The following is a 27,232-nucleotide window of genomic DNA, read 5'->3' as shown; positions in this document are numbered from 1 at the left end:
CACCACGTCTGGCTAATTTTTTGTATTTTTAGTAGATACAGGGTTTCACCGTGTTAGCCAGGATGGTCTCCATCTCCTGACCTTATGATCCGCCTGCCTCGGCCTACCAAAGTGTTGGGATTGCAGGCGTGAGCCACTATGCCCGGCTGAGCTTTTTATTTTATGATTGTTGACCACATGTATGTCTTCTTTTGAGGAGTGTCTGTTCATGTCTTTTGCCTACTTTTTAATGGGGTTGTTTATTTTATTTTCTTATAAATTTGTTTAAGTTTCTTACAGATGCTGAATATTAGACCTTTGTCAGATGCATAGTTTGTAAAAATTATCTTCTAGTCTGTAGGTTGTCTGTTGACTTTGTTGATTGTTTCTTTTGCTGTGCAAAAGTTGTTTATATCCCATTTGTCCATTTTTGCTTTTGTTGCAATTGCAGCAAAATTGCAAATTTTGTTTTGAAAATTGGTGTCTTCTCATGAAATCTTTGCCCATTCCTATATCCTCAGCGGTACTGCCTAAGTTGTCTTCCAGGATTTTGTAGTTTTGGGTTTTACATTTAAGTCTTAAATCCATCTTGAGTTAATTTTTGTGTGTAGTGTAAGGAAGTGGTCCAGTTTCAATTTTCTGCATATGGGTATATGGCTAGCCAGTTATCCCAGCACCGTTTATTGAATAAGAAATTCTTTCCCCATTGCTTGTTTTTGTCAGGTTTGTTGATCAGATAGGTGTAGGTGTGCAGTCTTATTTCTGGGCTCTCTATTCTGTTTCATTGGTCTATGTGTCCGTTCTTGTATCAGTACTATGCTGTTTTGGTTACCATAGCTCTGTAGTATAGTTTGAAGTTGGATAGTGTGATGCCTCCAGCTTTGTTTTTTGTTTGTTTTGCTTAGGATTGCCTTGGCTATTCAGGCTCTTTTTGGTTCCATATGAATTTTAAAATACTTTTTTCTAGTTCTGTGAAGAATGTCAATGGTAGTTTAATGGGAATAGCATTGAATCTGTAAATTGCTTTGGGCAGTATGGCCATTTTAGCAATATTGATTCTTCCAGTCCATGCGCATGGAATGTTTTTCCATTTGTTTGTGTCATCTCTGATTTTTGGGCAGTGGTTTATAGTTCTCCTTATCAAAATCTTTCACCTCCGCTGTATTCCTAGGTACTTTATTCTTTTTGCGGCAATTGTGAATGAGAGTTTGTTCGTGATTTGGCTTTCTGCTTGAGTTTTGTTGGTGTATAGGAGTGCTAGCAATTTTTTTTTTTTTTTTTTTTGAGACGGAGTCTCGCTCTGTTGCCCAGGCTGGAGTGCAGTGGCCAGATCTCAGCTCACTGCAAGCTCCGCCTCCCGGGTTTACGCCACTCTCCTGCCTCAGCCTCCCGAGTGGCTGGGACTACAGGCGCCCGCCACCTCGCCCGGCTAGTTTTTTGTATTTTTTTTTAGTAGAGATGGGGTTTCACCATGTTAGCCAGGATGGTCTCGATTTCCTGACCTCGTGATCCACCGGTCTCGGCCTCCCAAGAGTGCTAGCAATTTTTGCACATTAATTTTATATCCTGAGACTTTGCTGAAGTTGCTTATCAGCTTAAGAAGCTTTTGGGCTGAGGCAGTGGGGTTTTCTAGATACAGGATCATGTCATCTGCAAACAGGGATAGTTTGACTTCCTCTCTTCTTATTTGGATGCCCTTTTACTTTTTTTCTCTTGCTTGATTTCACTGGCCAGAACTTCCTATACTATGTTGAATACAAGTAGTGAGAGAGGGCATCCTTGTCTTTTGCCAGTTTTCAAGGGGAATTGTATTAGTCAGAGTTCTCTAAAGGGACAGAACTAATAGGATATATGAATATATGAAGAGGAGTTTATTAGGAGAATTGACTCACATGATCACAAGGTGAAGTCCCACAATAGGCCGTCTGCAACTGAGGAGCACAGAAGCAAATCTAAGTCCCAAAACCTCAAAAGTAGGGAAGCTGACAATGCATCCTTCAATCTGCAGCTGAAGGCCCAAGAGTCCCTGGCAAATCACTGGTGTAAGTTCAAGAGTCTAAAAACTGAAGAACTTGGAGTCTGAAGTTCGAGAGCAGAAAGCATCCAGCATAGGAGAAAAAGGAAGGCCAGAAGACTCAGCAAGTCTGCTCATTCCACTTTCTTCTGCCTGCTTCATTCTAGCCATGCTGGCAGCTAATTAGATGGTACCCACCCAGATTGAAAGTAGGTCTGCCTCTCCCAGTCCATTGATTTAAATGTTAATCTCCTTTGGCAACATCCTCATAGACACACCCAGGAACAATATATTGCATCCCTCAATCCAATCAAGTTGACACTGAATATTAACCATCACAGGAATGCTTCTAGCTTTTGCCCATTCCATATATTGGCAGTGGATTTGTCATATATGGCTCTTATTATTTAAAGTATGTTCCTTCAATGCCTAGTTTATTAAGAGTTTTTAACATGAAGGGATGCTGATTTTAATTAACAGCCTTTTCTGCATCTGTTGAGATAATCATGTGGTTCTTGTCTTTGGTTCTGTTTATGTGATGAATCACATTTATTGATTTGCATATATTGAACCAGCCTTGCGTCCCAGGGATGAAGCCAACTTGATTGTGGTGGATAAGCTTTTTGACGTGCTGCTGTATTCAGTTTGCTAGTACTTTGTTGAGGATTTTTGCATTGACGTTCATCAAGGATATTGGCCTGACGTTTTCCTTTTTCGTGGTATCAAACACTGCCAGATTTTGGTATCACAGTGATTCTGGCCTCATAGAATGAGGTAGGGAGGAGTCCCTCCTCTTTAATTTTTTGGAATAGTTTTAGTAGGAATGGTTCCAGCTCTTCTTTGTACATCTGGTAGAATTCAGCTGTGAATCTGTGTGGTCCTGGGCTTTTTTTGGTTGGTAGGCTATTTATTACTGCCTCAATTTTAGAACTTGTTATTGGTCTGTTTAGGGATTCAGTTTCCTCCTGGTTCAGTCCTGGGATGGTGTATGTGTCCAGGAATTTATCAGTTTCTTCTAGACTTTCTAGTTTATGTGGATAAAGGTATTTATAATATTCTCTGATGGTTTTTCTCTCTGTGGGGTCAATCGTAATAGCCCCCTTATTTCTAATTGTGTTGATTTGAATCTTCTTCCCTTTCTTCTTTATTAGTCTGACTAGTCATCTATTTTATTAATTTTTTTTTCCAAAAAGCAGCTCCTGGTTTCATTGATCTTTTGAATTGTGCGTATTTCCTTCAGTTCAACTCTGATTTTGGTTATTTCTTGTCTTCTGCTAGCTTTGGGATTTGTTTGCTCTTGGTTCTCTAGTTCTTTTAGTTTTGGTGTTAGGTTGTTAACTTGAGATCGTTCTAATTTTTCTATGTGGGCATTTAGTGCTATAAATTCCCCTCTTAACACTGCCTTACCTAAATCCCAAAGATTGTGGCATGTTGTATCTTTGTTCTCATTAGTTTCAAAGAACTTCTTGATTTCTGCCTTAATTTCATTACTTACCCAAAAGTCATTCAGGAACAGGTTATTCAATTTCCATGTAATAGTATGGCTTTGAGTGAATTTCTTAATCTTGAATTCTAATTTGATTGCACTGTGGTCCAAGAGATGGCTTGTTATGATTCCAGTGCTTTTGCATTTGTCAAGGAGTGTTTTACTTCTGATTATGGGATCGATTTTAGAGTAAGTGCCATGTAGCAATGAAAATAATGTTTATTCTGTTTTTTGGGGTGGAGAGATTTGTAGATATCTATCAGGTCCATTTGATATAGAGCTGAGTTCAGGTCCTGAATATCTTTGTTAACTTTCTGTCTTGATGATATGTCTAATACTGTCAGTGGGGTGTTAAAGTCTCCCACTATTAATATGTGGGAGGCTACATCTCTCTGAAGGTCTCTTAAGAACTTGCTTTATGAATCTGGGTGCTCCTGTGTTGGGCGCATACATATTTAGGAGAGTCAGGCCTTCTTATTGAATTGAACCTTTTACCATTATGTAATGTCCTTTTTTGGTCTTTTTTGGATCTTTATTGGTTTAAAGTCTGTTTTGTCAGAACTATGATTGCAACCCCTGCTTTTTTCTGCCTTCCTTTTACTTGGTAGATTTTCCTCCATCCCTTCATTTTGAGCCTACGTGTGTTATTGCTTGTGAGATGGATCTCTAGAAAACAGTATACCAATGGATCTTAGTTCTTTATCCAGCTTACCACTCTGTGTCTTTTAATTGGGGCATTTAGCCCATTTACATTTGAGGTTAGTATTAATATGTGTGGATTTGATCCTGTCATCATGATGTTAGCTGTTTATTTTGCAGACTTACGTGGTTGCTTGATAGTGTTACTGGTCTGTGTACTTTGGTGTCTTTTTGTAGTGGCTTGTAATGGCCTTTCCTTTTTGTATTTAGTGCTTCCTTCAGGAGCTCTTATAAGGCAGGTCTGAGATTCCCTCAGCATTTGCTTGTCTGAAAAGGATCTTATTTCTCCTTTGCTTATGAAGCTTAATTTGGCTGGATATGAAATTCTGGGTTGGAATTTCGAGAATGTTGAATATTGGCCCCTACAAACCCAGAGTGGCTTACAGGGTTTCCACTTAGAGGTCTGCTGTTAGTCTGATACGCTTCCCTTTGTAGGTGAGCTGACCTTTCTCCCTAGCTGAGCTTAATATTGTTTCTTTCATTTCAACCTTGGAGATTGTGGTCATTATGTGTCTTGGGGATGATCTTGTGGAGTATCTTATGTATTTATTTTTTGAGATGGAGTTTCGCTCTTGTTGCCCAGGCTGGAGTGCAATGGCACAATCTCAGCTCACTGCAACCTCCACATCGTAGGTTCAAGCGATTCTCCCGCCTCAGCCTCCCAAGCAGCTGGGATTACAGGCATGTGCCACCATGCCTGGCCAATTTTGTATTTTTAGTAGAGACGGGGTTTCACCGTGTTGGTCAGGCTGGTCTCAAACTCCTGATTTCAGGTGATCCACCCGCCTTGGCTTCCCAAATTGCTGGGATTATAGGCATGAAGCACAATGCCCAGCCTCTTGTGGAGTATCATACTGGGGTTCTCTGCACTTCCTGAATTTGAAAGTTGGCCCATCTAGCTAGTTGGGGAAGTTCTTATGGATGTTATCCTGAAATATGTTTTCCACATTGGCTGCATTCTCCCCATATCTTTTAGGTACACAATCAGTCAGATTTGGTGTGTTTACATAATCCAATATTTCTCAGAGGTTTTGTTCATTCTATTTCATTCTTTTTTCTCTATTCTTGTCTGCCTGTCTTATTTCAGAAAGACAGTCTTCAAACTCTGAGATCCTTTCCTTCACTTGGTCTATTCTGTTATTAATACTTGTGATTGCATTATGAAATTCTTGTATTGTGTTTTTCAGCTCTATCAGGTTGGTTACATTCTTCTCTATGCTGGCTGTTTTGTCCATCACCCTCTGCAATGTTGCATGACGATTTTTAGCTTCTTTGCATTGGGTTACAACATGCTTATTAGCTCAGTGAAGTTTGTTTTTATCCATGTGCTGAATTCTACCTCTGTCATTTCAGCCATCTCAGCTTCAGCCCCATTCTGAACCCTTTCTGGGGAGGTGATGCGGTCGTTTGGAGGACAGAGGCCACTCTGGCTTTTTGAGTTTTCAGTGTTCTTGCACTGATTCTTCCTAATCTTTATGGACTTATCTACCTTTGATCTTTGAAGTTCTGACCTTTGGATGGGTTTTTTATTTTTTAGTTTGTTTGTTTCTTTTAATAGCCTGGTCAGTTTTCCGCAGGACTACTGCAGTTTTCTGGGGGTCCACTCCAGTCCCTAGTCACCTTGAATTTTCCAGTACTTATAGGCATCACCAGTGAAGGCTGAGAAACAGCAAAGATGGCAGCCTGCGCCTTTCTCTGGGAGCTCCTTTCCAGGGAGGTACAGACCTGTCACCAGCCTGAATACACTTGTAGGAGGAGGCTAGAGACCCCAGTTGGGAGGACTCACGCATTTAGGAGGAACAGGATCAGAGACCTGCTTAAAGGAGTCTAGCTATGCTTGCTTGCTTGCTTGCTTGCTTGCTTGCTTTTTTTTTTTTTATTATACTTTAAGTTCTAGGGTACATGTGCACAACGTGCAGGTTTTTTACATATGTATACATGTGCCATGTTGGTGTGCTGCACCCATTAACTCGTCATTTACATTAAGTATATCTCCTAATACTATCCCTCCCCCCGCCCCCAACCCCACAACAGGCCCCAGTGTGTGATGTTCCCCTTCCTGTGTCCAAGTGTTCTCATTGTTCGGTTTCCACCTATGAGTGAGAACATGCGGTGTTTGATTTTCTGTCCTTGCGATAGTTTGCTCAGAATGATGGTTTCCAGCTGCATCCATGTCCCTACAAAGGACATGAACTCATCCTTTTTTATGGCTGCATAGTATTCCATGGTGTATATGTGCCACATTTTCTTAATCCAGTCTGTCACTGATGGACATTTGGGTTGGTTCCAAGTCTTTGCTATTGTGAATAGTGCCGCAGTAAACATACGTGTGCATGTGTCTTTATAGCATCATGATTTATAATCCTTTGAGTATATACCCAGTAATGGGATGGCTGGGTCAAATGGCATTTCTAGTTCTAGATCCTTGAGGAATCGCCACACTGTCTTCCACAATGGTTGAACTAGTTTACAGTCCCACCAACAGTGTAAAAGCATTCTTATTTCTCCACATCCTCTCCAGCACCTGTTGTTTCCTGACTTTTTAATGATTGCCATTCTAACTGGTGTGAGATGGTATCTCATTGCGGTTTTGATTTGCATTTCTCTGATGGTGAGTGATGACGAGCATTTTTTCATGTGTCTGTTGGCTGCATAAATGTCTTCTTTTGAGAGGTGTCTGTTCATATCCTTTGCCTACTTTTTGGTGGTGTTTTTTGTTTTTTTCTTGTAAATTTGTTTGAGTTCTTTGTAGATTCTGGATATTAGCCCTTTGTCAGATGGGTAGATTGCAGAAATTTGCTCTGATTCTGTAGGTTGCCTGTTCACTCTGATGATAGTTTCTTTTGATGTGCAGAAGCTCTTTAGTTTAATTAGATCCCATTTGTCAATTTTGGCTTTTGTTGCCATTGCTTTTGGTGTTTTAGACATGAAGTCATTGCCCATGCCTATGTCCTAAATAGTATTGCCTAGGTTTTATTCTAGAGTTTTTATGGTTTTAGGTCTAACATTTAAGTCTTTAATGCATCTTGAATTAATTTTTGTATAAGGTGTAAAGAAGGGATCCAGTTTCAGCTTTCTACATATGGCTAGCCAGTTTTCCCAGCACTGTTTATTAAATAGAGAATCTTTTCCCTATTTCTTGTTTTTGTCAGGTTTGTCAAAGATTAGATGGTTGTAGATGTGTGGTGTGATTTCTGAGGCCTCTGTTCTGTTCCATTGGTCTATATCTCTGTTTTGGTACCAGTACCATGCTGTTTTGGTTACTGTAGCCTTGTAGTATAGTTTGAAGTCAGGTAGCGTGATGCCTCTAGCTTTGTTTTTCTGGCTTAGGATTGTCTTGGCAATGTGGGCTCTTTTTTGGTTGCATATGAACTTTAAAGTAGTTTTTCCAATTCTGTGCAAACAGTCATTGGTAGTTTGATGGGGATGGCATTGAATCTATAAATTACCTTGGGCAGTATGGCCATTTTCATGATATTGATTCTTCCTATCCATGAGCATGGAATGTTCTTCCATTTCTTTGTGTCCTCTTTTATTTTGTTGTGCAGTTGTTTGTAGTTCTCCTTGAAGAGGTCCTTCACACCCCTTGTACGTTGGATTCCTAGGTATTTTATTCTCTTTGAAGCAATTGTGAATGGGAGTTCACTCATGATTTGGCTTTCTGTTTGTCTGTTATTGGTGTATAGGAATGCTTGTGATTTTTGCGCATTGATTTTGTATCCTGAGACTTTGCTGAAGTGACTTATCAGCTTAAGGAGATTTTGGGCTGAGACTATGGGGTTTTCTAAATATACAATCATGTCATCTGCAAACAGGGACAATTTGACTTCTTCTTTTCCTAACCAAATACCCTTTATTTCTTTCTCTTGCCTGATTGCCCTGGCCAGAACTTCCAACACTATGTTGAATAGGAGTGGTGAGAGAGGGCATCCCTGTCTTGTGCCAGTTTTCAAAGGGAATTTTTCCAGTTTTTGCCCATTCAGTATGATATTGGCTGTGGGTTTGCCATAAATAGTTTTTATTATTTTGAGATACGTTCCGTCAATACCGAATTTATTGAGTTTTTAGCATGAAGGGCTGTTGAATTTTGTCAAAGGCCTTTTCTGCATCTATTGAGATAATCATGTGGTTTTTGTCTTTGGTTCTGTTTATATGCTGGATTACGTTTATTGATTTGTGTATGTTGAACCAGCCTTGCATCCCAGGGATGAAGCCCACTTGATCATGGTGGATAAGCTTTTTGATTGCTGCTGGATCCAGTTTGCCAGTATTTTATTGAGGATTTTTGCATCGATGTTCATCAGGGATATTGGTCTAAAATTGTTTTTTGTTGTGTCTCTGCTAGACTTTGGTATCAGGATGATGCTGGCCTCATAAAATGAGTTAGGGAAGATTCCCTCTTTTTCTATTGATTGGAATAGTTTCAGAAGGAACGGTACCAGCTCCTCCTTGTACCTCTGGTAGAATTTGGCTGTGAATCCATCTGGTCCTGGACTTTTTTTGGTTGGTAGGCTATTAATTATTGCCTCAATTTCAGAGCCTGCTATTGGTCTATTCAGGGATTCAACTTCTTCCTGGTTTAGTCTTGGGAGAGTGTAAGTGTACAGGAATTTATCCATTTCTTCTAGGTTTTCTAGTTTATTTGCATAGAGGTGTTTATAGTATTCTCTGATGGTAGTTTGTATTTCTGTGGGGTTGGTGGTGATATCCCTTGTATCATTTTTTATTGCATCTATTTGATTCTTCTCTCTTTTCTTCTTTATTAGTCTTGCTAGCAGTCTATCAGTTTTGTTGATCTTTTCAAAAAACCAGCTCCTGGATTCGTTGATGTTTTTGAAGGGTTTTTTGTGTCTCTATCTTCTTCAGTTCTGCTCTGATCTTAGTTATTTCTTGCCTTCTGCTAGCTATTGAATGTGTTTGCTCTTGCTTCTCTAGTTCTTTTAATTGTGATGTTAGGGTGTCAATTTTAGATCTTTCCTGCTTTCTCTTGTGGGCATTTAGTGCTATACATTTCCCTCTACACATTGCTTTAAATGTGTTCCAAAGATTCTGGTATATTTTGTCTTTGTTCTCATTGGTTTCAAAGAACGTCTTTATTTCTGCCTTCATTTTGTTATGTACCCAGTAGTCATTTAGGATCAGGTTGTTCAGTTTCCATATAGTTGAGCGGTTTCTGAGTGACTTTTTAAATCCTGAGTTCTAGTTTGATTACACTGTTGTCTGAAGGACAGTTTGTTATAATTTGTGTTCTTTTACATTTGCTGAGGAGTGCTTTACTTCCAACTATCTGGTCAATTTTGCAATAAGTGTGATGTGGTGCTTAGAAGAATCTATATTCTGTTGATTTGGGATGGAGAGTTCTGTAGATGTCTATTAGGTCTGGTTGGTGCAGAGCTGAGTTCAATTCCTGGATAACCTTGTTAACTTTCTGTCTCGTTGATCTGTCTAATGTTGAGAGTGGGGTGTTAAAGTTTCCCATTATTATTGTGTGGGCATCTAAGTCTCTTTTTAGGTCTCTAAGGACTGGATTTATGAATCTGTGTGCTCCTGTATTGGGTGCATATATATGGATATATAAGGATAGTTAGCTCTTCTTGTTGAATGGATCCCTTTACCATTATGTAATGGCCTTCTTTGTCTCTTTTGATCTTTGATGGTTTAAAGTCTCTTTTATCAGAGACTAGGATTGCAACCCCTGCTATTTTTGTTTGTTTGTTTTCCATTTGCTTGGTAGATCTTCCTCCATCCCTTTATTTTGAGCCTATGTATGTCTCTGCATGTGAGATGGGTCTCCTGAATACAGCAAACTGATGAGTCTTGACTCTTTATCCAATTTGCCAGTCAGTGTCTTTTAATTGGACCATTTAGCCTGTTTACATTTAAGGTTAATATTGTTATGTGTGAACTTGAACCTGTCATTATGATGTTAGCTGGTTATTTTGCTCGTTAGTTGATGCAGTTTCCTCCTAGCATTGATGGTCTTTACAATTTGGCATGTTTTTGCAGTGGCTGGTAGCGGTTTTTCCTTTCCATGTTTAGTGCTTCCTTAGGAGCTCTTGTAGGGCAGGCGTGGTGGTGACAAAATCTCTGAGCATTTGCTTGTCTGTAAAGGATTTTATTTCTCCCTCACTTATGAAACTTAGTTTGGCTGGATATGAAATTCTGGGTTGAAAATTCTTTTCTTTAAAAATGCTGAATATTGGCCCCCACTCTCCTCTGGCTTCTAGAGTTTCTGTTGAGAGATCCACTATTAGTCTGATGAGCTTCCCTTTGTGGGTAACCCAGCCTTTTTCTCTGGCTGCCCTTAACATTTTTTCCTTCATTTCAACTTTGGTGAATCTGACAATTATGTGTCTTGGAGTCGCTCTTCTCAAGGAGTATCTTTGTGGCGTTCTCTGTATTTCCTGAGTTTGGATGCTGGTCTGCCTTGCTAGGTTGGGGAAGTTCTCCTGGATAATGTCCTGAAGAATGTTTTCCAACTTGGTTCCATTCTCCCCATCACTTTCAGGTACACCAATCGGACGTAGATTTGGTCTTTTCACATAGTCCCATGTTTCCTGGAGGCTTTGTTCGTTTCTTTTTACTCTAAACTTATCTTCTCACTTCATTTCATTCATTTGATCTTCAGTCACTGATACCCTCTCTTCCAGTTGGTCAAATCGGCTACTGAAGCTTGTGCATGTGTCACATAGTTCTCGTGCCATGGCTTTCTGCTCCATCAGGTCATTTAAGGACTTCTCTACACTGGTTATTCTAGTTAGCCTTTTGTCCAATCTTTTTTCAAGGTTTCTAGCTTCCTTGCAATGGGTTCGGACATCTTCCTTTAGCTCGAAGAAGTTTGACCGTCTGAAGCCTTCTTCTCTCAACTCATCAAAGTCATTCTCCATCCAGCTTTGTTCCATTACTGGTGAGGAGCTGTGTTCCTTTGGAGGAGAAGAGTCACTCTGATTTTTAGAATTTTCAGCTTTTCTGCTCTGGTTTCTCCCCATCTTTGTGGTTTTATCTACCTTTGGTGTTTGATGATGGTGATGCACAGATGGGGTTTTGGTGTGGATGTCCTTTCTGTTTATTAGTTTTCTTTCTAACAGTCAGGACCCTCAGCTGCAGGTCTATTGGAGTTTGCTGGAGGTCCACTCCACACCCTGTTTGCCTGAGTATCACCAGCAGAGGCTGCAGAGCAGCGAATATTGCAGAACAGCAAATGTTGCTGCCTGACCGTTCCTCTGGGAGCTTTGTCTCAGAGGGTCACCCAGCCATGTGAGGTGTCAGTCGGCCCCTATTGGGAGGTGCCTCCCAGTTAGGCTACTTGGGGGTCAGGGACCCACTTGAAGAGGCAGTCTGTCAGTTCTCAGATCTCAAACTCTGTGCTGGGAGAACCACTACTCTCTTCAAAGCTGTCAGACAGGGACATTTAGGTCTGCAGAAGTTTCTGATGCCTTTTGTTCAGCTATGCCCTGCCCCCAGAGGTGGAGTCAACAGAGGCAGGCAGGCCTCCTTGAGCTGCAGCGGGCTCCACCCTGTTCGAGCTTCTTGGCCACTTTGTTTACCTACTCAAGCCTCAGCAATGGTGGGCACCCCTCCCGCAGCCTCACTGCTGCCTTGCAGTTTGATCCCAGACTGCTGTGCTAGCAATGAGTGAGGCTCTGTGGGTGTGGGACCCTCTGAGCCAGGTGCAGGATATAATATTCTGGTGTGCTGTTTTCTAAGACCTTGGAAAAGCACAGTATTAGGGTAGGAGTGACCCGATTTTCCAGGTGCTGTCTGACAACTTCCCTTGGCTAGGAAAGGGTATTTCCTGTCCACTTGCACTTCCCGGGTGAGGCGATGCCTTGCCCTGCTTCAGCTCTCACTCAGTGGACTGCACCCACTGTCCTGCCCCCACTGTCTGACAAGCCCCAGTGAAATGATCCTAGTACCTCAGTTGGAAATGCAGAAATCACCCGTCTTCTGCGTCACTCATGCTGGGAGCTATAGACTGGAGCTGTTCGTATTCAGCCATCTTGGAACCTCTTAGATATGCTTTCATAGAGCAGATGTGCTGTGCTGGGATACTGCTTCCACCACTGGTCAACTTGGATTCTCCAAAGCCTGGTGGCTGGAATGTCTATGTCACCCAAACAGCAAAGATGGCGGCCTGTCTCTCCCTCTGGGAGCTGTCCCAGGAAGTTCTCAAATCTCTGTCAGCCTGAGAACATGGGCAGGGGTAACTGGAGGCCCCAGTGGGGAGGTCCTGCTCAGTGAGGAGGAACAGATCGGGGGCTCACTTTAAAGAAACAGCCTGGCCTCATTTTGGTAGAACAACTGTGCTGTGCTGGGGGATCCATTTTGTTTCTGGTCGGTTTGAACTCTCCAAAACTCACAGGTTGGAACTGCTGAGTTATCCAAACAGCAAAGATGGTGGCCCTTCCCTCCTCCAAAGAACTCTGTCCCAGGTGGGGCGACACTGTTGTCAGTGGTTGACTAGAATTCTAAGCCAGTGGATCTTGTCCTGTGAGGCCCTGTGGAAGTGGGGCCCGCGGACCATCACTCCTCAGCCTTCTCAATTCAGCCTTCTTCCTAGGGGTATGTACAGAGGTCCAACCTCCTTCCCTCACAGAGCTGCAGTCACTCTTGCCAGGAAGCCTGGAGCCTAAGTATGTAAAGCTCCTGTGCATCTGCACATGCCTGAATGGCTGCTCTGCCAAGAGTCCACACAGCTCCGTGTGTCAGACTGAAGACCCTGGTGGAGTGGGTTTAGAAGGAGATCTTCTGACTCAGGGTTGCAAAGATCCATGGGAGAAGCATGGTTTCCCAGGGTCACACGTTAGAATACTCACCACTTCCCTAGGTAGGGGAGGTTCCCCTGGCTCCATGTCGCTCCAGCATGGGCCATTGTGCTGTCTTGCTTTTCTTCATTTTCCAGGGGTCGAGTTGTTTCCTTGATTAAGCCCAATGAGAGTACCTGGATGTTTCAGTAGAAGGTGCTATATTTACTCGCCCCTTTGGTTGCTCTCCATGACAGCCACGTACCCTAGCTGCTTCTAGTTGGCCATCTTGGCCTGAATCTAAATCACTTTAATTTGGGCCATAAAGAAGCAATTGAAAAATTCCCAAAGTCACTTATTTCCTTGACTACACAGAGGAATTGTGGTATTGCTAAGCTGGATTTTCTAATAAAGATCAAAATCCTGATAGAACAAATATTTTTCAGAAGAAATATTCATTCAATAATTTTTAAAGTACCACCTCTTTTAAAGCATTAAAAGAGTAAATACCCCCAAAGAGCAGGTACTTACAATGACAGAAAAATAAATCTCCCATGGGTACCTCCTGCCTTTGACAACCTTACAGACTCACAAGGGAGATAAAATCTGTTCAAGTTGCCCAGGTGCTGTGGCTCATGCCTGTAATCCCAGGACTTTGGGAGGCCAAGGCGAGCAGATCACGAGGTCAAGAGATTGAGACCATTCTGGCCAACATGGTGAAACCCCATCTCTACTAAAAATACAAAAATTAGCTGGGCGTGGTGGCGCATGCTTGTAGTCCCAGCCACTTGGGAGGCTGAGACAGGAGGATCACTTGAACCAGGGAGTCAGAGGTTGCAGTGAGCTGAGATTGCACCACTGCACTCCAGCCTGGCAACAGAGCAAGACTCCATCTCAAAAAAAAAAAAAAAAAAAAAAAGGCATAAAAGAAATCTGTACAAGTTTTGGCTAGAAATAGGCCAAATAGGAGTAGAAACTAATAGAAACAGAATGCAGGCTGGGTGCAATGGCTCACGCCTGTAATTCCAGCACTTTGGGAGGCCAAGGTGGGCAGATCACTGAAGGTCAGGAGTTCAAGACCAGTGTGGCCAACATGGTGAAACACCATCTCTACAAAAAATACAAAAATAGCTGAGCATGGTGGCGAGCACTTGTAATCTCAGCTACTTGGGAGACTGAGGCCGGAGAATCACTTGAATCCGGGAGACAGAAGTTGCAGTGACCTGAGATCACACCACTGCACTACAGCCTGGGTAACAGAGCGAGACTGTCTCAAAAAAAAAAAAAAGAAAAAGAAAAAGAAAGAAAGAAAGAAAGAAAGAAAGAAAGAAAGAAAGAAAGAAAGAAAGAAAGAAAGAAAGAGCAGAAAGAATAACAAGGGTAGAAGTTCAGAAACAGTAGTAGAGAATGGAGAACACTGGAACTGTATTGGAGATACATGTGAGGGATAAGTGCAACAGACAATAGAGCAGGGTGAAATGACTGATCCCAAGCCTGCAGGTGAATTTTGCTGTTTCCACCCCCACAAACCATTCAGTGCTGGGCTTTTTATGAAGACAGGTCCTGGTGCTATTACAGATGATCCTTGGTTTACGATGAGGTTATGTCCCAATAAGCCTATCATATGTTGAAAATATCATCATGTAGAAAATGCATTTAATACACCTAGACTACCGAACATCATAGCTTAGCCTAGCCTACTTTAAATGTGTTCAGAACACTTACATTAACCTATAGTTGGGCAAAATCATCTAACACAAAGCTTATTTTATAATAAAGTTTTGAATAACTTATGTAATTCATTGAATAACTACTGAAATGAAAAACAGAATGGTTTCACACCATGATAATGTTGAAAATCCTAAGTCAAACTGTTGTAAGTCACTGACAGTCTGTGCCTAGATGAATAAGGCCAGCTGTTAGAGATAGTCACGAGAGAGTGGCTGGTAGATGGATAAAGCTAAGACTTTAGAGCCAGTTCAACCAGGGTTTATTTCCCAGTCGCTAATTATATGGCATTAGGAAAGTTTCTTAATCTCTCTGGGCCTCAGTTTCCAAATCTCTAAACTGGGATCAATAGTTCTTATTTTTCTAACATGTAGTTAGGGTCACACCTAGCCTGGCTTCCTCTTTCTGGTTTAATGTTCTTTGCATGTTGTTCACAAACTTTGAAAGACTGCTTAGTTGAGCATGGATGGTTTTTAGAGCCAGAGACAGTGTCAGATCTGAATTCAAATACAACCATTACTATTTAATGTAAAACTTGGGGAAGTCATTTTGTTTCTGTTTCTTCAATTTTGTAGTGAACAGTGAATCAACTAAAATGATAAAACAATGGCCTTCAAGATCATATTCCCTACAGTATATTTTCTCACAATCTCCTATATAACATTGTAGGCTAAGCAGATATTATTGATCTTTTGTTTTTTTGAGTCTTATTTTTAAAAGGCTTATTGAATAATAATACTTATATTAATAACTTAGACTTATGTGCCAGGCTTCAAGGTAAGCATTTATATACATTATCTCATAATTTTCACAACAACCCTGAAGTGTAGATACTTTTATAATTTCCATTTTATAGATGGGAAGCCTGATGCTTAGAAAATTAAATAACTTGCTCCAGGTGACATTGACAGTAAGTGATGAAGCTGAGATTTAAATCCAGAAAATCTGACTTTAGAATCGTTCTCATAAGCACTATACTATACTGTCTTCCATGTGATTCTGATAACTTCCCTAGAGGCAGCTGCCCCACTCCCTTCCCATTGCTGCAAAGCATCCAGCACAGTACCGAGTTCCCAGCAACCACTTAACAAATGTGGGCTCTATCTCTGCAGCCCATCTCCCAAGTGTTAGAGCTAAGGCCTGATGATATTTTTCAGCCATTGAGTAGCTGTTTGTTGGAGCAAATCAGAAAAGAAATCTCTATAAATGAAAACTTTTCTAAGTCCCTTCCTTTATAAATTGAACAATAACTAATTCAAATTTCCAGAATAATATAATTTTGATATTGCCTTGAAGTTTGCTATATTTTGGTTTGGCTTGCATGCCATAAATATACCTAGTTGAATTTAGATAATTAGGAGGTATTATTTTAAAGATATGAAATTGTCCCCTCTTTATCTTCTCTACACTATTATATTCTCATCGTGACACATATCACCACCAAACATATGTTTGTGTGTTTATTTTCTGTAACCCCTTCAGTAGTACATGTGCTACAGTAGAGAAGGGACTTAATCTGTTTTATTCCCTGCTGTATCTCTGGTACCTAAAATAATATAGAGTAGGTACTCAAAAAAATTTGTTTTATGGATGAATGATTAAAATGTTTGGACAAATTATAGGAAACTGACATTTAAATATTATTTTTCTTTCTAGCTTGGATTAGAAGAACAAGAAAGACTCCACCTACTATGGAGGTAAGACTACACAAGGAAGATATCATTTAGGAGTATATATTCCCAAGGATATATGAAACTTCAGAAAAACTATGATGTATTTTCCCAAAGTGTTGATTTTATTCCATAGAAAATAACGTAAAACATTTTATAATAAATTAATATATAAACCTATATTATTAATAAAATAATATATGATAAAATAAATGCTCATATTATGGAATATAACAAAATTTGTATAAATTTTAAAGTGGAAAAATAAAAATTTAAAACACTTTTTAGAAAGTCTGGACTTGGAGCAGCTTGCACCACCAGGTCATTTCCCCTGGGTCCTGGGAGTTCTCTGTGCCAATACTCAAACTTTTGTGGAAAAGTTTGAGAAACACTGAATCTCTTTGACCTATCCAAATCATGCTCTTATGTTTCCCTTAATATTATATATTTAAATCCATCAAGTATCCAAAGAAACACAGAATTAGCAAGTATTTTATAACAGTAATTATTAGTTGAATTTTTATTTAAAACTTAAAAATGGGTAGTCAGTGGTAAACAATAAAAAAACATAGAAATGCTATGGTATATGTGTTTTACAACATAATTTTTATATAGATTATTTTATAAAAATTATTTTATAATTTTAATTTTAAAAATACATAAAGATCTCTAAAGTTATTTTATAAGAAGTAATTTCATAAAAGGAGAGTCTCTAAATGCATTAGTATACTGCCTTGTTTACTATTTTTCTAGAGGCATTCTCTTTCTTCTACTATTTAGGACTTCCCTCTTCTTTTCTGTTGCCTATTCCCTCACTACTACAAACCCTGATGACAACATAAATGGGCTCCAATACTCAGTCCCCATTTGTTGGGAGGTGGAGTGCTCTAGAGCAGAATCATGATGATACCTCAACTGGCATGCTTATCTTTACTTGCTCCATACATTTGTCATATACTGAACCCATCAATGTTCATTCGGCCAGCGTCTGACTGAGTACATCTCTTGACCCGTTTCTAGCTTTGTATATTGCTTCTGCCTTGGCCTGCTTTTCTCAGACCATTCTTTCCAACACTGATAAAATTTGGAATAAAAGCTGTTTTGGGGGAAAAAAATAAAAGGCAATGTGATCCAGGATTCAGAAGTATGCCCAATAGTTTACAGTGAAGGATGGATTGAAGAGCTTTCTGTTTCTCCTTCTCTTGGTCATAATAAGAGCTACTGTTACCACTTGCTTCCTCCATCCTCAGAACTTTGAAAGCCTTCTTCATAGAAATATTAATGTGCAAAGTGATTAATGGAGGCAATTGCAATAGTTGGGCCTCAGGCACGATGTCTGTAAATTTTAGGTAATTTCAGTACCTCAATCAATCTCTAGCCAGAACACACCAAGTCCTTCCATCCCTGAGCTCACTCTTGTTAATTTTGATTATCCAAAATGAGCCCTCTTTTGTTGCCTCCCCTTTAGCGTACTGTTAATCACATTGTTCTTTATGCTGCTTTGTACCCTCCCTAATACACACACACACACACACACACACACACACACACACACACTCTCTTCCTTCCTCTTGGCCCTTTCCATTGTTTCAGGAATTTCTGTTTCTTTGTTAGCAAATTACCATTCACCATTAATATTTTCCTGGGAACTTTCTCTACCACATAACCTCAACTGAAATCTGTCTGTGCCTGCAAGATAGTGAGTTCCTTTTTTTCCTTGAAGTAAGTTGTGCTCGCTTCAACTGCTTCTTGCTTCCCCAAATAGTCTTTGTTTGTGGGCCCAAGAGAGTGGAGGACCTTTGTAAGCCATGTATATTTCTCTGTACCTGACCATCATTTTGTTTGCCAACATCCAAGACAGTCTACCATACTGATGGCTGAGATTAGAATCTGCCATATAGTCTTCTCCTTTCAATGCCTTCCCAAATTTTAGCTGCCCAGTTCTTTGACTTTATCCACACTAGTATCCCTGCCTCAAGTGAACAACCACTTCATTAGGCACACTTTAGTTTTTATCAAACACAGTTCTTAAACTGTAACTTTTACACTCTTCAAGTCCAAATTCTAGATACATCATATTAAGAGGAAAAAAATTTTCTTAATGTAAAGTAAAACATATATTTATAAACCATAACAAAAAAAATAGCTTATTTAGTTATTAAGCTGTGAAATTATAAGGCAAATTCCACCCAGGTCAAGAAATAGAACTTTGCCATCTACTTCAGCCCCATTTATCCCATCCTAATCACAACTTCTCTCTCCTGACAAAAGCAAACCTTAACCCAACTTTTATAGTAATCATTTCCTCTCATTTTAAATAGTTTTTTCACTGAAATATACATTATAGTTTAGACTTGTCCATTTTGTAAAAACTTCATATTTGTTTTAAATCTTTCAGTCTATCCTCTTCCATCCCTTTTACTTCCTTACAAATTTATGTGTTAAAAAAACTCAACCTAGTTGGCCTGTAGAGTTTGCCACTGTTTAGATTTTGCTGATCTTATGTTCCTGGTGCACTTCATCATGTTACCCTGTCCACTATCTTCCTTCCAAATTGACAGCTGGATCCAGAAACTAAATTTTTTTTTTCAGATCTTTTAGTGAATACCCAACTCCAAATAAACTTCCTTCCATATCTCGTATATATTATGGCTAAAGATTAGCCAGCAGCCATTAGAATGCCATTTACAACAGTATTAGAAAACATAGAATACTATGGAATTTAGTATTCTGTGTATTAGAATACTATTAAAACATGTGCAAGATCTGTGTACTCAAAACTACAAAATGTTAGTAAGATAAATTAAATAAGACCTAAATAAATGGGGAGAAGTATCTGTTCATGGATTAGAATGTACAATATTGCTAATGTATTCATTCTTCCCAAACTAATCCACAGTAGTTCTTATGCTTTTATTTTGCATCTGCATCACCTGAAAGACTTGTTAAAACACAGATTGCTGGACCCCAAGCTTTAGAGTTTTTGATCCACTGGTTTTGGGGTAGGGTATGAATATTTGCATTTATAACATGTTCCTGGATAATGCTGATGCTGATGGTTCATAGCCCACATTTTGTGAACCACTGATTTATAGATTTAATAAAATAAATATCCAGTTAAAACCACCTCAGACTTTCTGGTAGAAATCAACATGCTGATTTGAAAATGTATTTGGAAATGTAAAAGACCTAGAATAGCTGAAAGCAGCCATGAAAAAGGAGATGAAAATTAAAGGACCAATACTGTCTGACTTTAAGAATTACTTTAAAACTATAGTTATCAAGACAGTATGATACTGGCATTAGGATACTGGATAAATAAATCAATGGAAAAGAACAAAAGTCCAAAAAGTAGATGCTGTTCAACCAGTTGGTTTTTAACAATGACATCAACACAATACAATTAGGAATGGAAAGTCTTTTTAGCAAATGATTCTGGAATAACTTAATATCCATAGAGGGAAAAAAATGATCCCTATCTCACATCATACACAAATATTAATTTAAGGTGGATCATAGACTAGATGTAAAAGCCAAACTATTGTGCTTCTAGAAGAAAAAAACAATGGAATATCTTTGCAGTTTTGAGGTAGACAGGAGACAGAACAATCTGTAAAGGAAAAATAGAGATTAATCAGATTTAATCAGAATTAAATTGTAATACTAGTTATAAGAGAACATTAGGAAATCAAAAGAGTAAGAGAAAATAATCATAGTACATATATCTGACAAAGGAATTGTTTCTAGGCTATATAAAAAACACCTCAACTCAGTGTTATAAAAAAGAAGCTAATAAATATTGGGCAGAAATCTTGAACAGGCACTCTGTAAGATACATTTTAGGTATATGAAAATATACTTAACAACACTAGTAATCAGTGGAACCACAATGACATACCATTACACACCCATTAAAATGGCTTAAATTTAAAAGATTGGCAACACCATCACTGGAGCACCCACAACTTTTGTACAGTGCTGGTTGGGGTGAAAATGATACAATCATGTTTGAAAACTGACAGTTTGTTATAAAATCAAACATACACCTACCGTATGATCAAACAGTAATTCTCCTGGCCACATTGAAAACTGAAGGGATCATTTTTTAGTCACACTTTCTGGGAGCTCTGGCCAACAGTAGGTCTAACTCCTTGGCATACTATGCAAGGCTTCCTGATTTGGGTCCAGCTCAACTTTCTAGCTTTGCCTCCTTAGGCTTGTTCTATCTACCCTACGCTTCAAGGAACTCCCTACTGTTTCGTAAATTTAATGTCTTCTCCTTCTCCCATCAACTGGCATACTCTTGCTTATGTTTAATTCCTTTTAAAATGCCCTTTTAAGTCCTCAGTTGTTTTCCTCAACTTTTTTTCTCCTCAACTTCTTAACTGATAGAGCTAATCACTACTTTCTTGGTATAACTACACTGCTGTGTACTCCTGTACAACCCTTTAAATTCAGTATTAAAATTGTGTGTTTTATTTGTCCATATTTCTAACTATTAGCTGTTTGGCACAGGGATTATAACTTACTCATTTGTGTGTCATAAGCACCTAACACAGAGCCTGATTCATTATTGGTTTGATTGGCCATTATAGACTTAAAAATCGCAATACTATGTAATTACATGGTTTCTGTGAGATGGGTTTGAATTTCTATCAGCCAACTAGAAAATAATGTTGTGAAAATAAACATATTTCCAAGTTGATCGTTGTCTATATTTTGTTCATAGGAATTCATATTTAACTGCAGGTTACCAATGCAGGCAGTCCCTTACTTAGGATAGTTCAGCTTAGGATTTTTTAACTTCACGATGGTGAAAAAGCAATATGCATTCAGTAGAAACTATACTTCTGAGTACCCATACAGCCATTCTGTTGTTTACTTTCAATATAGTATTCAATAAATTACATGAGATATTTAACACTTTATTATTAAATAGGCTTTGTGTTAGATAATTTTGCCCAACTGTAAGCAATGTAAGTGTTCTGAGCACGTTTAAGATAGGTTAGGCTGAGCTATAATATTTGGTAAGTTAAGGGTATCAAATGCATTTTGACTTAAGATATTTTCAATTTTGTGATGGGTTTATAAGGACATAATCCCATCATAAGTTGAGGAGCATCTGGTAATAGTTCAGCACGTGTTCTTCAGTGCTGTATAAGGTGAATTCACATTTCACAGAGCTAATGAGGTGGACTTTTTCTAGTCCTAACTCTATTCCGTTAGAAGCCACTTATAGCAAATACTTTGAAATATGGCTTCTTTTTTATATATACTAACAAAATAGGAACAGAGTAAAGTTTTTTGTTTGAACAAGTGGTTACATTTATTACCAATTTTTTACAAAATATATGATTTAGTATAGGTTTACAGGCAGTAGAAAAAAGATACAATATTAGAGCTCTGCCTACTTCGTTTTTAATATACATGCTCCATAAAAGAGAAAGAGGAGATTCTAGAAACCAATAGAGAATGGAGTTGGAGATGGTGCTGCTGTGGTCTAAAAAAAGGCTGGGATGGCTAGATAGGACAACACATCATAGTATCTTGTTTACTTGACCATATTCTCAAATCTAGGCTGGGGGTTCCAAAGACTCACTTTTGTTCATGTCTAAGGTTGCTTGGCCCTAAAGGACATCACACTGACTAAAATGCATGTGAATTTGAGATGGTGGCCAATTCCCATGTATTAATTTACAGTAAGAAATGAAATTGGCACAGTAAAAAACAAAACAAAACAAAACAAAACAAAAAACAAAAAAAACCCCAGGAGACTGCTTGGAAAATATGACATTAGAATAAGAGGAGTTAAGTAAAATAAATGTTTAATTGCCTCAGGCTTAAAATTTCATGTTGCATCCACCTTATAACAAGGATAGTCTGACCCCCAGCAATAGAAATATTTAAAGAGAATTAGCTATAATTTTCAATTCTATCCCTGTATTAGAAATAGCCTTACGAATTGGAATAGAAAAATTACCAGGTGCTGGTTAAGTCTCCTATCCCATGGACAGTGTTACTATGGATTGCCAGCATTTGTCTCTATGATTCTACTTTTTTCTTTGCTTCTCTGTTCTGGTTGACATATTTCCTTTGCTATGAAAGTAGTTATACTCTGGTCAGATGTTACTGGCCCTGCAGCTATTTTTTGTTTTATCCTTTTCATATTTCTGCTGTGGCTTATAATGTGTTGATCTTATAGTTTAACATTGAGAGAGGAACCTTATTTCTGAATTTTTCAGGCCCATTTCAGTGTTGTCTCCAAATAACTGGCATTCATGGAGTGAGTTATCTGTGCCCAGTATTACTAGGTTCATTTTATAAGTTACAGAATTAAAATGTCTTAAAATTGCCATTTTATGTATAGAATCCTACTTCCTGTTGACTTAAATTGTAAAGAGTTTATATATATTTTTATGGTAAAATGGACCTCCCACTCCCCACCCCAAACTTCACAATATCACTTTTAGTAATATAGTGGAAATGAATGAGAAAATTGCAGTGTGTTCATAACTGTTTAACATCATTCATTAAAATGAATGAAAAAAAAAACCACTTAAAAAAGAATGAACTAGAGCTGTATGTTTTAACATGGATAAATCTTAGAGGCAATGATACTGAGCAAAAAAAAAAAAGCTACAGAAGATTTCATACAATATACCATTTACATAAAGTTTGAAAGCAAGGAAAGCATAAAGGGCTTTCAAGTAAAGATGGTGGGTCAAACACATAAGTTTACTCTCAAGTCTAATGAAAATGATAGTGAAGGAATTTATTTTAAAAGGCGTAAACCCACAAGGTCAAAAAAATGTAAGCATGCAAACGAGCAATGTTTTGGAGGCCAGAAAGCAAATGGACAAGTGGTAATGGATTTAGCAAAACTGAGAAGAATGAATCCTATTCTGGCAAAGGAGAAACCTGAGAAGTAACCCAATTTAAACCACAGAACCACAGAATACTCAGTAACTGGCAGTGCCAGAAAACTCTGAAAGTGAAGTTTAAGCTCACACTAAAAACAATTACCTAGTTAAAAATCTGTTTAAGAAGCAATTAGATGCTAATCAATAAATGTAGAAGAAACAATAGAGTTGGAAAATCACCACTATCCAAGTGATAATTGGGAAAAAATTATCAGCAGATACTAAAATCATTGAGTCAAACTCTGTTAGGGAGCAGGCTGTTGACATGGTCTAAAGGCATTTCCCTACAGATTACTTACCAATTACAAAGGGGAAAAAGGGAGTTTTCTAGTAGACAGATCTGACAGGTACCACGTTAACTAGATGGTCAGAAGTACTAAGTAGGGCAGATTCATATTATGTGTGCTTCTTTCTATGATGCACTGAGGATTAAACATTATTCACATAGTATTCTTTTTTTAATTTTTGATTTTGTGGGTACTTAGTAGTTGTATACTTAGAGGGTTCTTGAGATATTTTGATGCAGGCATACAATGCATAATAATCACATCAAGGTAAATGGGTTATCTATCACCTCAAGCATTTATCCTTTCCTTGTATTACAAACAATCTAACTATACTCTTTTAGTTATTTGAAATATACAATAAATTATTGTTGACTGTAGTCACTCTGTTGTACTATCAAATACTAGATTTTATTCATTCTATCTAATTATATTTTTGTGTCCATTAACCATTCCCACTCCCTGTAACACCCAGACTACCCTTCCCAGCCTCTGGTAATCATCCTTCTACTCTCTATTTCCATGAGTTCAACTGTTTTAATTTTTAGCTCCCACAAATGAGTAAGAACATGTGAAGTTTATCTTTCTGTGCCTGCCTTATTTCACTTAAAATAATGACCTTTAGTGCTATCCATGTTGTTGCAAATGACAGGATCTCATTCTTCTTTTTGGCTAAATAGCACTTCACTGTGTGTATATGCCACATTTTCTTTATCAGTTCATCTGTTGGTGGACATTTAGGTTGCTTCCAAGTCTTCACTATTGTGAACAGTGCTGCAGTAAACATGGGAGTACAGATATCTCTTTAATATTCTGATTTCCTCTCCTTTGGATAAATAGATATATACATATACACATATACACATATATATATGCCTAGCAGTAGAATTGCTAGATCATATGGTAATTCCATTTTTAGTTTTTTCAGGAACCTCCAAACTCTTCTCCATGGTGGTTGTACTAATTTACATTGCCACCAAAAGTGTACAAGGGTTCCCTTTTCTCCACATTTTCACCAGCATTTGTTATTGCCCATCTTCTTGATAGAAGCCATTTTAACTGGGGTGACACGATAGCTCATTGTAGTTTTGGTTTGCATTTCTATGATGATTAGTGATGTTGAGCACCTTTTCATATACCTGTTTGCCATTTGCATGTCTTCTTTTGGAAAATGTCTATCCAGATCTTTTGCTCACGTTTTAATCTGTTCATTAGATTTTTCCTATTGAGTTGTTTGAGTTCCTTATATATTCTGGTTATTAATCCCTTATCATATGGGTAGTTTGCAAATATGTTCTCCCAGTCTGTGGGTTGTCCCTTCACTTTGTTGATTGTTCCTTTTGCTGTACAGAAGCTTTTTAACTTGATGTGACCCCATTTGTCCATTTTTGCTTTGGTTGCCTATGCTTGTGGGGTATTTCTCAAGAAATCTTTGCTCAATACAGTGTCCTAGAGAGTTTCCCGAATGTTTTCCTTTAGAAATTTCATAGTTTGAGGTCTTAAAGTCTTCATTTTGGTTTGATCGCTGTTTATGGTGAGAGATGGGGGCCTCATTTCATTCTTCCACATATGGATATCCAGTTTTCCCAGCACCGTTTATTGAAGAGACTGTTCTTTCCCTAATGTATGTTCTTGATACCTTTGTTGAAATTGAGTTCACTGTAGATGTGTGGATTTGTTTCTGGATTCTCTAATCTATTCCATTGGCCTATGTGTCTGTTTTTATGCCAGTATCATACTGTTTTGGTTACTATCACTGTATAGTGTAACGTATGCCAGGTAATGTGATTCCCCCAGTTTTGTTCTTTGTGCTCAGGATAGCTTTAGCAATTCTGGGTCTTTTATGGTTCCATAATAATTTTAGGATTGTTTTTTCTATTTCTGTGAAGAATGTCATTGGTATTTTGATACAGATTGCATTGAATCTGTAGATTGCTTTGGGTAATATGGACATTTTTAACAATATTTATTCTTCCAATTCATGAACATGTAATATCCTTCCCTTTTGCCAGTGTCTTCTTCATTTTCTTGCATCAATGTTATGTAGTTTTCATTATATAGGTCTTTCACTTCTTTGGTTAAGTTAAATCCTAGGCTTCTAGTTTTATTTGTCGCTATTGTAAGTGGGATTTCTTTTTCAGATTGTTTGCTGGTGGCATATAGAAATGCTATTGATTTTGTATGTTGATTGTGTGTCCTGCAACTTTACTGAATTTGTTTATCAGTTCTAATAGTTTTTTGGTGAAGCCTTTAGGTTTTTCCAAATATAAGATTATGTTGCCTACAAACAAGGATAGTTTGACTTCTTCCTTTTCAGTTTGGATGACCTTCATTTCTTTCTATTGTCTGATTGCTCTAACTAGGACTTCCAATATTATATTGAATAACAATAGTAAAAGTGGGAATTCTTGTCATGTTTTAGATCTTAGAAGAAAGGCTTTCAGTGTTTCTCTATTCAGTATGGTTAGGCTTTGTGTCCTCACCCATATCTCATCGTGAATTGTAATCCCCAGGTGTTTCGGAAAAGACCTAGTAGGAAATAATTGGATTATGGGGGTTGTTTTCCCCATGCTGTTCTCATGATAGTGAGTAAATTCTCATGAGATCTAATGGTTTTATAAGTGGTAATTTTTCCTGTGCTCACACACACCCTCTCTCGCCTGCCACCATGTAAGACATGCCTCTTCCCCTTCCACCATAATTGTAAGTTTCCTGAGGCACCCCAGCTGTGCAGAACTGTGAGTCAATTAAACCTCTTCTTTTAATAAATTACCTGGTCTCAAATATGTCTTTATAGCAGTGTGAAAATGGACTAATACAAATATGATACTAGCTGTGGGTCTGTTGTGTATGGCTTTTATTGTGTTGAGGTATGTTCCTTCTATACCCAGTGTGTTAAAGGTTTTTATCATGAAAGGATATTGAATTTTCTCAGCAATTGAATGATCATAGAGTTTTTGTCATTATTCTGTTGATATGATTTGCATATGTTGAACATCCTTGCCTCCCTAGGATAAATCCTACTTAGTCATGATGAATGATCTTTTTAATATGTTGTTGAATTTGGTTTGCTAGTATTTTGTTGAGGATTTTTGCATCAGTGTTCATCAGGGATACTGGCCTATAGTTTTCTTTTCTTCTTCTTCTTCTTCTTTTTTTTTTTTTAATGTGTCTTTGTCTGCTTTTGGTATCAGACAAAGGTTTGGTATACTGACCTGCTAGAGTGAGTTTGGAAGTATTCCCTCCTCCTCCATTTTTCGCAATAGTTTGAGGAAGATTAATATGAGTTATTCTCAAAATGTTTGGTAAAGTTCAGCAGGGAAGCAGTTGGGTCCTGGGCTTTTCTTTGCTGGGAGACTTTATTATGGTTTCAATATTACTCTTATTGGTTTGTTCAGCTTTTGGATTTCTTTATGGTTCAATCTCAGTAGGTTGTATGTGTCTAGGAATTTACCCATTTCTTGTGGTTTTCCAGTCTTTTGAATTTCTGTGTTATCAGTTGTAATGTCTCCTTTTTCATGTCTTATTTTTTGCGTTTGGGTCTTCTGTCTTTTTTCTTAGTCTGGCAAAAAGTTTGTTGATTATGTGTATCTTTTAAAAATAACTTTTCTTTTTGTTAGTCTTTTGTATTATTTTCTTCATATTATTTTCTTCAAATTTCATTTGTTTCTGCTTTGATTTTTGTGATTTCTTTCCTCTTGCTAATTT

At 38.2% G+C, this 27,232-nt stretch overlaps 1 protein-coding gene across 3 annotated transcripts in view; it reads left to right on the top strand.

Moving 5' to 3' along the window:
- The window catches only part of NDUFAF2 (NADH:ubiquinone oxidoreductase complex assembly factor 2), a 200,701-nt gene that overhangs the window by 136,928 nt on the left and 36,541 nt on the right, over positions 1 to 27,232 (top strand). For all 3 annotated transcript variants that reach the window (XR_012092766.1, XM_073014746.1, XM_007973461.3), the window contains one exon: positions 16,307 to 16,347. Coding sequence is in view for 2 of the 3 variants with exons in the window: in XM_073014746.1 (XP_072870847.1) it covers positions 16,307 to 16,347 (41 nt within the window). In the remaining variant the exon portion in view is untranslated. The remainder of the gene's footprint in view (positions 1 to 16,306; positions 16,348 to 27,232) is intronic.

The sequence above is a fragment of the Chlorocebus sabaeus genome, chromosome 4 (genome assembly GCF_047675955.1).
Source record: "Chlorocebus sabaeus isolate Y175 chromosome 4, mChlSab1.0.hap1, whole genome shotgun sequence".
NCBI lineage: Eukaryota > Metazoa > Chordata > Mammalia > Primates > Cercopithecidae > Chlorocebus > Chlorocebus sabaeus.
Note: the sequence above shows the minus strand (reverse complement) of the source record. Positions and strands in the feature narration are given on the sequence as shown.